The sequence below is a fragment of the Panicum virgatum genome, chromosome 9N (assembly GCF_016808335.1).
Source record: "Panicum virgatum strain AP13 chromosome 9N, P.virgatum_v5, whole genome shotgun sequence".
Classification (NCBI taxonomy): Eukaryota; Viridiplantae; Streptophyta; class Magnoliopsida; order Poales; family Poaceae; genus Panicum; species Panicum virgatum.
The window spans coordinates 23,526,955-23,544,113 of record NC_053153.1 but is presented as its reverse complement, the minus strand read 5'-3'; the positions used below and the strand labels follow the sequence as shown (position 1 = coordinate 23,544,113).

Below are 17,159 nucleotides of genomic sequence, written 5' to 3'. Positions count from 1 at the left end.
TTGTGGATACGGACGGATATAGATGTGATCGGATATTCCTCGAATACGAATATGGAATCAGATAGAGAAAAGTTCTCAAAGTCGGATTCAGATGCATCTATATGACATCCATACTAAAATCAAATACGAATACGAATATTTATATTTATATTTTAAGCGGATGCGAATACGAATAATTCGGATGTTCATCCGGATCCATTTACGACATAAAAAACAAATTTCATGTCACCTCACCTGAAAACAGAATCTACAGATATGGCAGCATTTTCTTGTCACCTTACTTGAGAACGAAATGATGGCGATTTAACCAAGGAGGCAAATACTTAATTATCTCCCGCACGGTGCTTCCTCCCACCGGCCCGCATCGCGCAGCCCGCCACCTGACAGCGTCTCCCTCGCAGCCTCGCCTGCAACCCGCAGCGCAGGCGCAGCGGCGAACGGCGGCGGCGAGCACCTCCACAACCTGCCGGCGGCCAGTCGTCGGCGAGCGGCGGTGAGTTCGTCCCCCCTTTCTCCTGCCCCTGCTCTTCTTTCTTCTCTTCGTCAGGCCCGGCCGGCGGCGTCCTCGTTCCGCAACCATCACCTCTCCTGCTCCAGATGCCGCCTCCTCCGCTCAGCCCTGCTCAGCCCACCTTGCAGATCCAGTGTCGACCCGTTGTCCTCTCCGCGTGATCTCAAGGAACAACTTCCAGATCCATTCCGCTTCTCCCAAGCTATGGCTAGGCTCGCGTGCTTCTACTTCCCCCTTTTCCCAGATCGTTACCCTCCTTGCCGAAGCCACCGGTCTTCTGATTTAGGATGGGTCTGGAACCGATCTGTATTGCTAGGTATTCTAGAGACACTTGTAGGACGAATTGTGCTATTCAAATGCAAGTATTTTTCTCTGTAGTACAATGGGAGCTATGTCAGAGTTGATCACATTTGCCTCAAATATCGAAGTCTGGAATTAGAGTACGCCCACGTGACAGTACCACTTCAGCGGGCTCAAAATGAAGGAAATGAGGATGAAGAAGCCCAGGTGGAGGATGAACCAGAGTGCAGCTGTGCTAGTTAACAGCTTATTGCTAGTCATTATTCCCTTTAGTATGTCCTAAATTTGAAACTCCTTCCAGTATGTTATGTAATAGAACTTAGATATAATATAGGAGCAACTTATCACTGTTTCTTTTTAGACAGTAAAGCATATCCATGTACTGGGTTTTCTTGGAAAATAGCATAATCTGATATCCTAATCGTTCTATCCGTATCGGTGTTGCATGGCTGCATAAAGATACTTCTGCTGGTTAACTTTCGCACTGGCACTCTGTTCTACTTCAATACTACATTTACGCACATATATAATTGATCGTTTCATTTTTCTGCAGTTCATGCTTGGATTCCTTAATCTTATGGCTTCCTTCCTTAGGATATTGTAATTCAGCAAGCGTTGAACTGAATTTGTGAAAACAGAGATGAGTTCTCTGAAGAAATCCGACAAGAAAGCTGCCTTGGATTTTGCAGCATGGAGTTTCAATGTTACTACATCAGTTGGAATCATCATGGTCAACAAAGCTTTAATGGCTACTCATGGATTTAGTTTTGGTATGTCTGTGGTTTAGTGAACATTTATTTACCAAACCTCTAATGAGCTATCTTGTGCTATATCTTATGCATCTGTCAGAGTTATAGCTGAGTTGCATTCATATTTTTCTGTTTTGAAAAACAAATCAGTCTTATCCTGTTTTGTTTCTAGTAGAAAATAGTGATGGTGGGTTTTAATTATTTGTGGAATACATGTACAATTTCCTTAGCACGTTTTTGACCTGAAACATCTTATAAACTTATTAATGATTTTAACATCGCTAATGCAATATTTGAATTTATTTAAAGAAAAGGGATTCCTACCTTAATATGAATGTTGATGCTCATCTGTCAATAACACTTTATTTTCATCTACGAGTTTGCAACTAAATATTCACATTTGCCTTTGTTAATGAATAAGAATATAATTGTAAAAAAAACTTATCAAGTGCTCTGATGACTAGCAGAGGCTCAAAAGGTGAAGCCTATTTCTAGCTGCTAAGATTAAACTTTCTTGGCATAAATTATTAGTGTCTCTTTTGATGGTTAATGGCCTCTGTGGAAGCAGTAGAACATGTTAGCATTATTTAATTTCTTGCAATATGTTAGGTAGTTGTGGATTCTATCATATTTCTGCACCTTTTCAACAAACTGTGAATCGAACATGGATATATCTCCTTCCATGCCATTAATTACAGTTTCTTCTTTGCAGCCACAACTTTAACTGGGCTTCATTTTGTTACTACCACTTTGATGACTATCGTATTTCGGTGGTTAGGCCTGAGCCAGCCTTCCCACTTGCCGCTAGCAGATCTTATCAAATTTGTCATATTTTCAAACTTATCGATTGTTGGGATGAATGTGAGCTTGATGTGGAACTCTGTAGGCTTTTATCAGGTTAGTGTACTTTTAGTATCTATGCTCTGATTTTGAATTGTTAACAATTAAATCCATTCTCTTCCCTTGTTCAGATAGCAAAGCTGTGCATGATACCTGCATCATGTCTTCTGGAGGTTGTCTTTGACCATGTACATTATTCCCGGGACACAAAGCTGAGCATAATGGTTGTGCTTATAGGAGTTGCAGTCTGCACAGTCACTGATGTCAGTGTGAATGCAAGAGGTCTAATTGCGGCTGTTATAGCTGTTTGGAGCACAGCTTTGCAACAATATGTAAGTTTGACCACTTTAGTGTATTGATTTCTTATATTCTTGCTATGACTGCTTGTGTGCTTCTGTTTGCAATTAGCTGCAATTTTGGTGTACTTCAAACCTTTTTAAAGGACAAAGTATTGAAATATGGCTTATGGAACAGTATTTATAGTGATGCTTGTTCACTGCAAAGTTATGAATGATTAGCAGTTAGCCAGTTACTGAATCATTCTTTGGTGTTGCTGCTGTTTTAGGATGTAGCACCTTTGTTTAGACACTAGGATATAGCTATTGTAGCTCTCTAAAATTCAAATATAGCTACTCACCATGCCAATACTTGGTATTTGCCAGTTTATGAACTGCAAGACTTGATGCCATGTCCTCATTATGCTATTTCTTATAACCTTTACAAGTTATCACTCTAGTTCCCAGATATGAAATATATAATTTCATTTAATATCCTTACTTTGTCAGTTTTCAACTATTTGATTGCCTTTGCTGCCTACATATTAGTAATCATTCTATCAGCACTGCATGTGTACTTTGGTCCTGTCATATGGCTTATTAAAAAGGTCACGATCTTTATTCTTTTGCACGTTCTGCTTGTGTTTTTTTGCAGTACGTTCATTTTCTCCAGAGGAAGTACTCTCTGAACTCATTCAACCTCCTGGGCCACACTGCTCCAGCCCAGGCAGGATCCCTCCTGCTAGTGGGACCTTTCGTAGATTTCTTGTTGACCGGCAAAAGGGTGGACCACTTCAATTTTTCATCTCTTGCTCTGGTAAGGGTAATTTCCTAACAATGTTTTTACTTCTACGATCATATGGCAATTTATGATGCTGCCTTCTCTATGAATAATTCGTCTACCTGTTTACTTGATGATAAAAAATGTGATTATCCTGCATTTAGCTGGTTGAAATTTGCAATTGTGCCCATGTTGTGGTTGAAATCCCTTTATCTTTCTGGTTGGCCTGATTGCAATAACTTCTAGCAACTCTCACTTCATTCAAATATCATCCTTCACTGCATCGGAATTTTGGATTTGAATGCCATCCTTACCATATTGTTTCCCTGATTCTGCAGTTTTTCCTTACGCTCTCATGTTTCATTGCCATCGGTGTCAATCTGAGCCAATTCATCTGCATTGGCCGGTTTTCGGCTGTATCCTTCCAAGTCCTGGGCCACATGAAGACCGTCCTTGTTCTGTCCCTTGGGTTTCTCTTCTTTGGCAAGGAGGGCCTGAATCTTCAGGTGGTTCTTGGGATGGTCCTTGCTGTTCTTGGAATGATATGGTACGGGAATGCATCGGCTAAACCAGGTGGCAAAGAGCGGCGTAGCGTACTGCCAGTGAGGTCTGCAAGTCTCAAGGGAAGTTCAGAAGAAAAGGGCAGTGCTGAGAAATAGTCTTGCTGTCTCACTCAAATATATATGCACTTAGATATAATATATATTTAGATGCATAATAAAAACTATATATTCAAAAAGCCAAAATGACTAATAATTTAGGATGGATATACCTCAAAAGCCAAATATATTCTACCGTTCAATCATATACTCGCATGCACATCGGCTGCGTGTACCAGCGCGTCAGCTGCTCGCATGCTCAAGCACCGACCCAGCAATCCGCACCCCTGAGCTGCTACCGGTTGTACCACGAGACATGCCCAGCCTTTGTTTAGATAGAGCGCAAAATTTTTTTGCGACGGAATCTTAGCATCACTATTGCAAATCATGGAGTAAGTATGCTCATTAAATCCGTCTCGCGATTTATAGCCCATCAATGCAAAAAGTTTTTTAAATAGACTTCATTTAGTACTCCATGCATGTGTCAAAACATTCGATGTGATGCTTTTTTTGCGTTTATAGAGTTTACGGGTAAAGATCTAAACAGGGCGAGTCACCGTCCACGAAATTGCTTGCTTCCCGGACAAACTGCAGGATTGCTTGCTTCCGGGACAAACTGCAGGATTGATGATGAACGGGTAGCGAGCTAAAAAAACTCAACCGGGTGGGGTACGATGGCCCCAACCGTTTTTCATTAAAAGGGAACGGGTAGCGAGTTCACACCTCGACCGCCGGACAGCAGCAACATAAAAGATTGAGGGATCGAAACCGGCGACCAGAGGGGGGTGAATGGGAGCCGATCAAAATTTCTTTCGAAATCGATCCGTCGGCCTATATCGCAAAAATCACCACAAACCCTCGAAGCTAGGAAATGAGAGAGTAGCTATGGATAAGCTATCTCCAGCGAAAAGCCCTAGGAAGCTACGCGGAAGCAAAAGAGTCAATACGATGCAAATCGCAGAACTCGACTGCCTGGACCGGTCTTACCGGTGCATCGGACCGTTCTGACCGGTCGTGGCCTGAACAGGTCTTGACCGGTCTGACCAGTCTTGTCGTCCGGTCTGACCGGTGCCACCCAGAAAAACCCGTGAACAAGACTTCAAAAGAGAAATCTCGACCAAACGAAATCCAAATCCAGTGAAACTTGGAGGATACCTCCGCACCTAACCTGCGAACATATCCCCAAGAGATCTTTCCCAAAAGATCAATGAAACTTGAGAATTAGAGGGAAGATCAAGAAGGATTGGGGTTTTCTCAAGAACTCAAAAACTTCAATTCGTAGGAACTCGTGATTCCAGAGAGTTTGGCACGAAGCTAGGGGTACGGGAATCACTGCAAAGAGCTCTACGAACCGTCGCGATCATGTGCACCAAAAACGAACCGAAAATCCATCACAAAAGAGCACAAGAGGGACGGGATTGGATTGATTCAAAAACCCAAAGGGCACAAGGAGGATAGGGCCCCATTTCCCAACCAAATCCAATACAAAGTCTCACAAATCCATAAGCAAATCCTATTCTAAAGAGAAGAACGAGGGGAGAGAGAACCAGGGGCGGCGGCTTGGAGGAGCAAGCAATTCACGGACGAGATACAAAAGCCCCACTAACCTAATACAAGTGAAGGGGTATTTATACCCGCGGAGACCGGTCAGACCGGTTCCATGGACCGGTCAGACCGGTTGGTTGGACCGGTCAGACCGGTTGGTCTGCAGAATTCCTTGTACACGATCTCATCTGACGGCTGGGGTTCTTTCTTCGGAACGAAGTCTTCTCCACGATGCCGCCATCTTGATGAAGATCTGGTCCACGGTTTTGGAAGGTTCGTGAAACCCGGGTAGATGGCCGGTTTTAAGAAAACCGCCAAAACTCCTCGCGCGGGAAGATTCCCGCCTCCACGCCGTGGCCCTAGACGCCGTTCCCGCCTCGGCCTTCTGACGGCCCTAGACGCCGCCCGACGCCCGTCACCTCCTCGCCCGCAGCGAGGCCCTAGATGCCGTCGACGCCCGTCGCCTCCGCCAGTCCCGAGACCGACGCCCGTGCCTCCACGATTTGGCGTCTTCAACCGCCGTCCGCCTGCTTGGTTTTGTGGCGCAAACCAAGAAACCCGCCTTCCGTCGCCGCTTGCGCCCTCGATCCAGGAGTGGATGCCACAGCTGCCGCCCGACCTGAGCTCCTCCACGGCAACTCTCCGTCGACACTCGACGCCCGTGTACCTGCAATCCAAAGACCAAACACACACGATCACACCGCACGGTTGACAATTCAATCATCACAGGAAGGATAGAGTACTCAACATTCCTCAATCTCCCCCTTGATGAGTGCATTGTCAATACACCACCTGTAACCAGAGAAGTGATAAAATAGAAACAAGAAAGCGAATAACTCAAGCAAGTGACAAAAAGCTCAGAAAAGCAGAAACAGTCACTTACTCAAGCAGAGATCGATCCCCTAAGACAAGGGCAACGGCTCGACGCAATCGATCAAAAACCAAAACATGACTCCTCAAAGACAGAGGTAACACTCGACACAGTCATGCTGAAAACGAAGGGAAAACCAGGACCAGGAGCCAGAAACAAAGCAGACACTCCCCAAGCAAAGCTTTTCCCTCTCACAAGTGCAACTCTCTCAAAATGATGCACTCTCAAAGCCCTGTGCACAACAAGTTTTTCAAAAATCAAACAAGTCTCCCCCTTGTTCGATCACTTCTCCCAAAAATTCTCCCCCTTGTTGGCACATGCACACATCAAGCATAAAATATGCCTAAACCTCCCCTTGAAACTGAGACTCCCCCTAAACAGATGCTATGCAATGAATGTAATGTAGGAGGTGTAAGTGAAAGAATTCAGGGATACAAGGATATGAGCAACATCTAGTCACAAGCACGTGTGCATTCATAAACAAGACCTGCATCTAGCTCAACAGGGTATATCAAATCAGTCTAGATCTAGGCAAGTTTAGTTTAGGAGAAATAAAAGCATCACCCATGATCTAGCACTAACAAGTAGGGAAAGGAAAACAGTGCTAATCATACTCATACAGGTGAGCCAAACCAGCCAAAGCATGTTGCAAACATTCATTTTTCAATCAAATTATATCAAGCAATTTTTTTTAAAGCCAGGGGTTGAAAGCTTGTCATGCTTTACTTAGCAATGAGGCCAAACCTATGCCAAAGACAATCAGAAGGTTAAGACACTCGTTTCAGTCATGCACAGCCTTGCCCGGGTTCTCACAAGTGCAAAGTGAGCCGTCCCGAAAACTCGATCAGTGCGACAAGCAATCCCACCTGGATCTTTTCAATCCAATTCAAGAACAGTTCAAGCAATTTTATCAAATTTAGATCATTTCAAGTATGAATTGCTGAACGAAAGGCTACACTAGCATGAATAAGATAACAAAGCATATCAACACGCCCTAACATGCTAGTAGCCAAGACAGGGTGATCATGTTTTCAGATTTTCAAATCAAAATAGCTTAACTCAGATGATGTCATATACACAGTGGAGCAAGCTATACATGATCAAATTTATCAACTCACACTAGCAGGCACTAGAAGATCATAGCAATGTATACAAGAATGCTAGTGCAAGTGAGGCAATGCAAAATGCAAACATGTACAATGCATATGCACAATGCAACTACCAAACCTAGAAAACAAATAGAAGAACAGACAAGACCTACAAAGCTAACCAAAGAAAAGTCAGCGATCAGAAGGGGTAACAAACTCCAAGCTCCCCTCGCAAGCGAGCAAAGGTGTCCTGCTCTAGCGGTTTGGTGAGGATATCTGCGGTTTGCCTCTCTGAAGGGGCATGGATCAAGTCTATGTGGCCTCTCTCATGATTGTCTCGCAGGAAATGGAACCGGATATCTATGTGTTTGGTTCTGGAGTGTAGAACAGGGTTCTTTGCAATGCTAATAGCGGACATGTTGTCTACAAAGATGGGAACCATACCAAAACTCAATCCATAATCCTGCAAGGTTTGTTTCATCCAAAGTATCTGGGAGCAGCAGCTAGCAGCGGCAACATACTCAGCTTTTGTGGAAGAAAGCGCTACGCTAGCCTACTTGCAAGAGGACCAAGACACCAAAGATGTACCGAGAAATTGACAAGTGCCGGATGTCGACTTGCGATCCAACCGACACCCACCGAAATCGGCATCAGAAAAGCCCACCAAAACCAGAGAAGAATCCGCAGAGTACCAAAGACCAAATTCACGGGTGAATTTCAGATACCTGAAGATGCGTTTCACCACCTGCCTGTGGGAGGTGCGCGGAGAAGCCTCGTACCGCGCACAGAGGCAGACACCGAACTGAATGTCCAGCCGCGTCGCCGTCAGGTACATGAGGGAGTCGATCATGCTCCTGTACTCCTTCTGGTCCACCGCCTCGCCATCCAAGTCCTCATCAAGCGCCGTCGATGTGCTGATCGGAGTCGGCTGAGGAGACAAGTCACTCATGTCGAACTTCCGCAGCAAGTCTCTGGTGTACTTGGCTTGATGGATGAACGTGACTTGGGAAGTTTGCTTGATCTGCAGCCCGAGGAAGAACTGCAACTCACCCATCATGCTCATCTCGAACTCCCTGGACATCTGCTCAGAAAACTTGGAGACAAGAGCGTGAGAAGAGCCACCAAAGATAATATCATCCACGTATATCTGAACTAACAGAAAATCAGTGCCAGACCGCATGAGGAACAAAGTTTTATCCACACATCCCATTTTAAAGCCCTGAGCCAGCAAAAAGGTTTTCAGTCTATCATACCAAGCTCTAGGCGCTTATTTCAAACCGTAAAGAGCTTTCTGAAGTTTATAAACACGATTTGGAAACTTAGGATTTTCGAAACTAGGGGGTTGTTTCACATAAACCTCTTCTTCGATAAAACCATTTAAGAAGGCAGATTTCACATCTATTTGAAAAACTTTAAAACCCTTGGAAGCAGCAAATGCAAGAAAGATTCGAATAGCTTCCAAACGAGTAACAGGGGCAAAAGTCTCCTCAAAATCAATACCCTCTTTTTGGCAAAACCCCTTGGCAACAAGTCGAGCCTTGTTCCGAACTACCAACCCATCCTCACCCTGCTTGTTTTTGAAAACCCACTTCGTTCCGATGGGATTACAAGCGGGTGGAGGCTCGACTAAAACCGAAACTTGGTTTCTTTCAAAATTTTCGAGTTCCTCATGCATGGCATTGACCCAATTAGAATCAGAAAGAGCGTGTCCAATATCCTTGGGCTCAAAAGAGACAATAAAAGCTGAATGAGCAAAGCCAGCGATACTTGTTACCTTGGACCTGGTGACTCGCTCGTTGAGATCACCTAGCATCTGTTGAGGTGGATGACGACGCTGAATGTGTCGAGGTGCTTCCCGCGTCGAAGTCGCCTCCTCCTCAACCAAATCTGGTGTCTCCTCAGGTGCGACTGGTGAAGCATGAGTCACCTGCTCGATCGGCCCCCGGGAAGTAGACGTAGTCGGGTCGGGGCCGTCGTCATCGTCCGAGCTCGTGGCAGAGACGACTGGGTCCACAGCACGCGTGGTAGCCTCAGTGTCGCCCTCCGCAGCTTCTTCCTCCTCATCTTCAAAGATGGAGGTGCTGAGCTCATCATCTCCTGCAACTTCAAAGACAGAAGAATTGCACAGTGCAGTCTCGTCGAAAGTGACCTCACAAGTCTCTCTGACGATGTTAGTATCAATAATCAGTACACGGTAAGCTCTGGAGTGAGAAGCATAACCGAGAAAAATGCCGTCAGACGAGCGAGACTCAAACTTATCAAGATTTCCATCTTTCAGCACAAAGCACCGGCAACCGAAGACTCTGAGATGATCAACACGGGGCTGGCGTCCAAATCGCAACTCATAAGAAGTCTTGTGCATGAAAGCACGCAAGAAAATGCGGTTGGACACATAACAAGCGGTGTTAACCGCCTCAGCCCAGTATTTGCGAGGAGTCCTATGCTCATCGAACATCGTCCTCGCCATCTCAACCAGCGTCCGATTCTTCCGATCTACAACTCCATTCTGCTGTGGAGTGTAGGGAGAAGAATACTGGTGTTCAAGCCATTGATCACTGCAAAAGGCGTCAAAACGAGCTTTTTTGAATTCTGTGCCACTATCACTGCGAATCGCTCGCATGGCCTGGGGTAGCTCGTTTTTCAACCTCAAGATCAAGTCTCGAACAAACTTGAAGGCCTCATCCTTGGTTCTCATAAAAAAGACCCAAGAATAGCGATAAAAATCGTCCACGATCACAAGAACATACCACTCCCACCAACTGACATCACCCGAGAAGGACCTACTGTGTCCATGTGAAACAACTCTCCAGGGTGAGCGATCATCACCTGATTAACAGGCGGATGAGAAGCGGCAATCATCTTCCTGTGGCGACACGGATGGCAAACAAGGTCCTTTTCAAACTTCAATTTGGGCAATCCTCGGATTAGGCCAAGTGAGCTAAGTCTCGACAACAAATCGAAGCTCAAATGTCCAAGTCTCCTATGCCACTTCCACAAATCAGAAGAAGGACCAGCCAACAAGCAACGAGAAGGGCCAAGAGGAGTTCCAGAGAAGTCAACCAAGAAAACCCGATCGCGAGGTGTAATCCGACAAACCAAATCTCCTCTGGAATCCAAAACATGAGAACAACCCTCCTTGAAGCGAACTTCAAACCCCTCATCAAGAAGTTGCGAAACAGAGAGCAAATTAAAGCCAAAATTCGAAACCAAAGCAAGTTCTCTCAAGGTAAAGCGATCAGAAACTCGAATAGCGCCAAGTCCACGTACCTTTCCTCTTCCATTATCCCCGAACACAATGTACTCCTTTGAGCGCATCGGGGTGAGGCTGGAGAACCATTTGTCATTCCCGGTCATGTGGCGCGAACTGGAGTCCATGATCCACCCGTTCTCCAAGCCTCCAACCTGCACATCAGTAGTGAGACAAAGGGTGAGCAAATGTCTCAACACTGGGGTTAGCAAAGTGAGAAGCAAACCAGTGTCGAGCCATTTGCTCTACAGAAGGGTTAGCAAAAACAGGCAAAGCATATCCCCCGTCCCGTCTACCGCGTGACTGACGAACACCACCGCGAGGAAAGCGTGGTGCCTCGAAACCTCCTCCAAAGCCTCGGTCCCGTGGTCCATAGCCGTACTGAAAACGACCAGGAGCACGACTGGCAAAGCGACCACCCGCTGGAGCACGGCAAGCACCACCGTCTCCCTGACCTCCACCTACACGGCGCGCCCTAGCATCTTGCCTACCACCACGCCGAGGAGGACCATGCACCCGAGCAGAGTACATGTCCGCATTCCGTCTCTCCTGCTCACGCCTCACATCTCTCTTCCTTCTGAAGCAAAACTCCTCCAGGTGACCTTCTCTGTCACAGAACTCGCAGTGGTACCTCACCTCTCTCTTGGGAGGTGGAGGCCTAGCCTGCGGACAGGGAGGAGCAGCCCTCTTCTTCTGGGCCACCTGAGCTGCGGCAGCAGGGAGCGTGTCGAGGGGATTCCTCAGCTCATTGGGCTTTGGAACCCAAACCTGCTTCTGTGGAGGTGCTTTTGATGGTTCTTTCAGCACACCATCCACGGGGTCAACAAGCGAAGGCTGCGTGCTCGAACTAGCAGTGTTTAGAGCACTCTGAACTCCAGTAGCCTTGCCGATCTTACCATACAACCTGTCAAAGTATGACTTCGTGTAGGTGTAACCGACCCCAAAACCATCACCACGCTTGAACTGCTTAATCATCATGCCCAACTGCGGCTTACTAGCAGAAACCCAACTAAGAATCGCCCTAAGATAGGTATTCTCATTCTCCAAGTTGACTTTCTCTACCGCAAGATTATCCAAATTAGAGATCAAACCAGGGCAAATAGAGCAGTCAATAGGTGGGCTAGACTCCACGACCTTAGTCTTCCCTAAAGACTTAACCAAGGCGTTCTTCTCATCTAGCTCCGACCTTAGCGTGGGACAAAGCTTACAAGCACCAAGCAGAACTGGCCTAGACTTCATCTCCTCTAGCTCGCACACAACAGTAGCAAACTTGAACTGCAACGAAGCTAGATCGGACTTAAAGATAGGACACTCATCACATTCAAGCACATCGCTAACAATAGGAGCGTCCTTAACCAGTTCTAGTTCATGCTTGGCCTTAGCGAGCTCATGAGACACGTCAGCAAGGGAAGTCTTAGCAACATCTAAGTTCGCGACGTTCTCATCATGCTTGGCACGGAGAGCAACAAGATCATTCATGTGAGATATGCAGCCAACGCACTCATCCTCACCAGATTTTTCCCTAGCACAAGCCAGCTCAGCCCTAAGCTTTCTACGCTCTCTAGCTGCTTCCTTAAGTAGCCTCTTTTGGTTGTCGAGAGCGGCGTACAACTCCCTAACCTCCGTATCAAGCAGGTCGATTGTGGAGTTTACCTCTGAATTGCTCTCGGATCCAGGAGAAGAGTCGACGTGCGTCGGTGTAGCATGTCCACCTGAAGACGCACGAGCACCATCGGCTTTGCCCGCCATGGTGCAGAAACCCTTGCGCCGACCGGCCGCCAAGCACAGGCCGATGAAGCCGGTGGCTTCCTTGTCCCGCTTCTTCTTCTTGTCGTCGTCGTCGGAGGTCGGTGAAGAAGAGCGGTCGGTGTCGGAGCTCTTGTCGAGATCGCTGAGCTGCGCCAGGAAGGCCTTCTCCTGCTTCTTGGCCTTGTACTGGAAGCGCTTCTTGAGCGACTCCTTGTCGAAGCGTCCTCCCCGATCACGACTGCGGTGCTTGTGTCGCCGACGCTCCTTGTTGGAGCCTCCCTCGTCGCGGTCGCGGTGGCGGTAGTAGTCGAAGTGGTTGTTCTGGCCACCGCCGGACTTCTTGGGACAATCGGCGATGAAGTGGTTCAAATCGCCGCAGTTGTAGCACCCGGGGTTCTTCTTCCTCTGCCTGTTGTGGTAGACGTGCTGGAACTTGCTAATGAGGAGGCACAAGTCGTCGTCGCTCAGCGTCTCCAGCTGCTCATCTGTGACAGAAGGCAAAGAGGCAAGAGAAAAACCAAGAGCAGAGTTAGCGTTAGAGCTCGATCCACCTGGGCCAGTCACAAGAGCGATGCTCTTGGAAGGAGGGGCACCATTGAGCTTGGCTCGTGTCTGGTTATCCACCTCCGTGGCCTTAAGCTTGCTGAAAAGCTCGTTCACGGTCAGAGTCTCATAGCCAGCAGACTCAATGATCGTGTTCACCTTGAGATCCCACACAGAGCGGTCAAGTGCGTAGAGCAGTTTGAGGGCATTCTCATGCTCTGTGTACTCAAGGGCATCAGCAGATCTGTTCGCATTGACTTTGTTCACAATCGATTGAAACCGACTGAACATGTCGCCAATGCTCTCACCCGGCCCCTGTGTGAAGTTCTCGTATTCACGCCGGTGAGTCTCGAACAGTCTGGCCTCCGCACGAGAAACGCCAGAGAAGAAGGCATTGACAGCCTTGGCGTTAGCCTCGTGCTCGGACACCTGAAGTGGTGTGGTCTGAATGGCAAGCACCTCGTAAGCCTGATTCTTGGTGATCTCCCAAACCTCGGCTCCCATGCTCTGCAAGGAGGCTCACATATGCACCTTCCAATAAACATAGTCCTCGCCGGCAAACACGAGGATTTTACTAAGACTCGCCATGGTCGCCAAGTAGTTTTCGAACCAGTTAAGGTACTGAAAACCTCAACCAAGCTCTGATACCAATTGAGGGACCGAAACCGGCGACCAGAGGGGGGGTGAATGGGAGCCGATCAAAATTTCTTTCGAAATCGATCCGTCGGCCTATATCCCAAAAATCACCACCAACCCTCGAACCTAGGAAATGAGAGAGTAGCTATGGATAAGCTATCTCCAGCGAAAAGCCCTAGGAAGCTGCGCGGAAGCAAAAGAGTCAATACGATGCAAATCGCAGAACTCGACTGCCTGGACCGGTCTGACCGGTGCATCGGACCGTTCTGACCGGTCGTGGCCTGAACAGGTCTTGACCGGTCTGACCAGTCTTGTCGTCCGGTCTGACCGGTGCCACCCAGAAAAACCCGTGAACAAGACTTCAAAAGAGAAATCTCGACCAAACGAAATCCAAATCCAGTGAAACTTGGAGGATACCTCGCACCTAACCTGCGAACATATCCCCAAGAGATCTTTCCCAAAAGATCAATGAAACTTGAGAATTAGAGGGAAGATCAAGAAGGATTGGGGTTTTCTCAAGAACTCAAAAACTTCAATTCGTAGGAACTCGTGATTCCAGAGAGTTTGGCACGAAGTTAGGGGTACGGGAATCACTACAAAGAGCTCTACGAACCGCCGCGATCATGTGCACCAAAAATGAACCGAAAATCCATCACAAAAGAGCACAAGAGGGACGGGATTGGATTGATTCAAAAACCCAGAGGGCACAAGGAGGATAGGGCCCCCTTTCCCAACCAAATCCAATACAAAGTCTCACAAATCCATAAGCAAATCCTATTCTAAAGAGAAGAACGGGGGGAGAGAGAACCAGGGGCGGCGGCCTGGAGGAGCAAGCAATTCACGGACGAGATACAAAAGCCCCACTAACCTAATACAAGTGAAGGGTATTTATACCCGCGGAGACCGGTCAGACCGGTTCCATGGACCGGTCAGACCGGTTGGTTAGACTGGTCAGACCGGTGCCAGGGACCGGTCAGACCGGTTGGTCTGCAGAATTCCTTGTACACGATCTCATTTGACGGCTGATGTTCTTTCTTCGGAACGAAGTCTTCTCCACGATGCCGCCATCTTGATGAAGATCTGGTCCACGGTTTTGGAAGGTTCGTGAAACCCGGGTAGATGGCCGGTTTTAAGAAAACCGTCAAAACTCCTCGCGCGGGAAGATTCCCGCCTCCACGCCATGGCCCTAGACGCCGTTCCCGCCTCGGCCTTCTGACGGCCCTAGACGCCGACCGACGCCCGTCACCTCCTCGCCCGCAGCGAGGCCCTAGACGCCGTCGACGCCCGTCGCCTCCGCCAGTCCCAAGACCGACGCCCGTGCCTCCACGACTTGGCGTCTTCAACCGCCGTCCGCCTGCTTGGTTTTGTGGCGCAAATCAACAAACCCGCCTTCCGTCGCCGCTTGCGCACTCGATCCAGGAGTGGATGACACAGCTGCCGCCCAGCCTGAGCTCCTCCACGGCAACTCTCCGTCGACACTCGATGCCCGTGTACCTGCAATCCAAAGACCAAGCGCACGATCACACCGCACGGTTGACAATTCACTCATCACAGGCAGGATAGAGTACTCAACATTCCTCAAAGATCGTCCGCCATTTTCTTTCTTCATTCTGTTCAGTGTCCTGCTCTACCTCTTCTTGACATAGGCATAACAAGTAGTGATTGCAAACCAGCGTATTAGAATACAAGACAAAAGATTCAGCTCTAACAGATAAGCTACAAACTCGTACAGTCTTTATACATAACGCCTTGAAAACAGATGGGTGTGCAGATAGTGAAAAAAAATAACAGATCAACGCGACAGGACAATATCAGCATAGTTTGATTCCATAAGATCTGTCTATTGACACAAAGACATGTAATCAACATGTTAACACCATACAATAAGATTCTTGAGTTTTGTAACAGTTTCCGCATAAGCACCAGCAACGTATGACTTTGCACAGAATGCGACTACCCTTTTGTAATTCTTTCAGTAGAAATACTGGACAGCTCACAGCAGGATCGATGGCAAAACACGGTTGCCATCTTGAACTTAGATTCCTGCTTGCTCGCCAAATAACAAACAAATCATAAAAGCAGTTAAATAAATCCAAATCTCATTTCATCAATCCAAAGAAATAGGGGTGGGGTTCATGCAGCTGGCTAGCACATGTCTAACTAGCTTCTCTTCAATATACTCCTTTACCAACCAGGCTATGATTTATTATGTATCTTCCTCAGAAAAAAATGTGCTGAAGACGGAGGTCATTATGTTAAAAAGGTACTAAAAGAAATAGCATAATATGCGATGTTCTGCATTTGGAAGAATTTTCTACAAGTAATATATAATCTTCCATGTAGTATAGTATTAAGCTAGAAGCCTGAAATCACATTCAACCTTTGCACTTTGACAAAGTTAAGAAAAAGGTAATTGTCACGTTTCTGACAGCCCAAACTTACCTCGCTAAAGCAGATTCATTTCATGCCCTTAAAAACCTAGAAGCAGCTGATGCTGATCACTCGATCTAAATAGAATGATAAAGGGATATGGCCATATAGGCACTGCAATGAGATACAGATGAGTTCTGACTATTGCCGGAGCACTATACAGCTATCTCGCATTTGAAATGGATATCTAACAGGATTGCTTAGAGAAGTACATATACATATACAGATACTGATGTATACAGGTGATGAAGCACAAACCCTACTGGACCAAAATGAGAGCTAGCATTTATTTTTTTTAAAAAAAATGAGAACTAGCATAAAAAGAGAGGGCCTAGAGAGCAAAACCTAGTATACAGTCTTGCAGTATAATCAAGGCCCATAAAATTGATCCAGGACAAGCAAAACATGGTCCACTTGTACACTGCAACAGAGACTCTTATGAGTAATAGAGAATTTTACACATCATTTTTAAGTCAATTTTATTCCCTTGAATATCTACAAGCATTGACTTATGTCATCATGATATAAGCTAGAAAGAACACAAGTCAAAATGGAATTGTCACACATAATAAAGATCACATATGAGCTTGAATTAGGTCAAATATTTATATTCATGTGTCCTAAGCTCAACTGTTGAAATGTAACAGGGGAACAGAGAACAGTTTAAAAATTAACTGCAAGGGCCAACATGGATGTACATTGGTCATGATGGTAAGAAACTGTTATTACTCTTCTAATCAATCCAAAATGTGCACATACACTTCTCTAATAACTCGGGTTTAAACTACCAATTTTGGATCAATCAACCAACTGCAAAAACTGAAATATAGAATGAACAAAGGGTTAACGTATGGTATGCAGTGGCCAGGTGATCAAAAGCTTAAAGAAAGAAGCATATAGCCATATACTAGTCCATAACTTTACCCATAAACAAAAAACACAGATGGTAAGATGCTCATGGGTATTCTCTGCAAATTGCAGAGGTTTTCTGATCA

General features: G+C 46.4%; 1 protein-coding gene across 2 annotated transcripts; it reads left to right on the top strand.

Annotated features, from left to right (window-relative positions):
* Window positions 1-251: 251 nt before the first annotated feature.
* On the top strand, window positions 252-4,261 carry LOC120691764 (UDP-rhamnose/UDP-galactose transporter 5-like). Of its 2 annotated transcripts, none has more exons than XM_039974951.1 (6): window positions 252-493; window positions 1,365-1,581; window positions 2,273-2,457; window positions 2,532-2,732; window positions 3,331-3,492; window positions 3,795-4,261. In XM_039974951.1, the coding sequence occupies exons 2-6, from the start codon at window positions 1,452-1,454 to the stop codon at window positions 4,113-4,115; spliced, it is 999 nt and encodes a 332-aa protein (XP_039830885.1). In that variant the 5' UTR covers window positions 252-493; window positions 1,365-1,451; the 3' UTR covers window positions 4,116-4,261. The 2 variants fall into 2 exon arrangements, with proteins under 2 accessions (XP_039830885.1, XP_039830886.1); XM_039974952.1 differs by having other exon boundaries at window positions 351-493; window positions 1,406-1,581.
* Window positions 4,262-17,159: the final 12,898 nt, after the last annotated feature.

Coding starts and splice junctions, on each gene's coding strand:
- LOC120691764 (XM_039974951.1), top strand. CDS start 1,452: ATGAGTTCTCTGAAGAAATCCGACAAGAAAGCTGCCTTGGATTTTGCA. Junction 2,458..2,531: donor ACTCTGTAGGCTTTTATCAG/GTTAGTGTACTT, acceptor TCCCTTGTTCAG/ATAGCAAAGCTGTGCATGAT. Junction 2,733..3,330: donor GCACAGCTTTGCAACAATAT/GTAAGTTTGACC, acceptor GTTTTTTTGCAG/TACGTTCATTTTCTCCAGAG.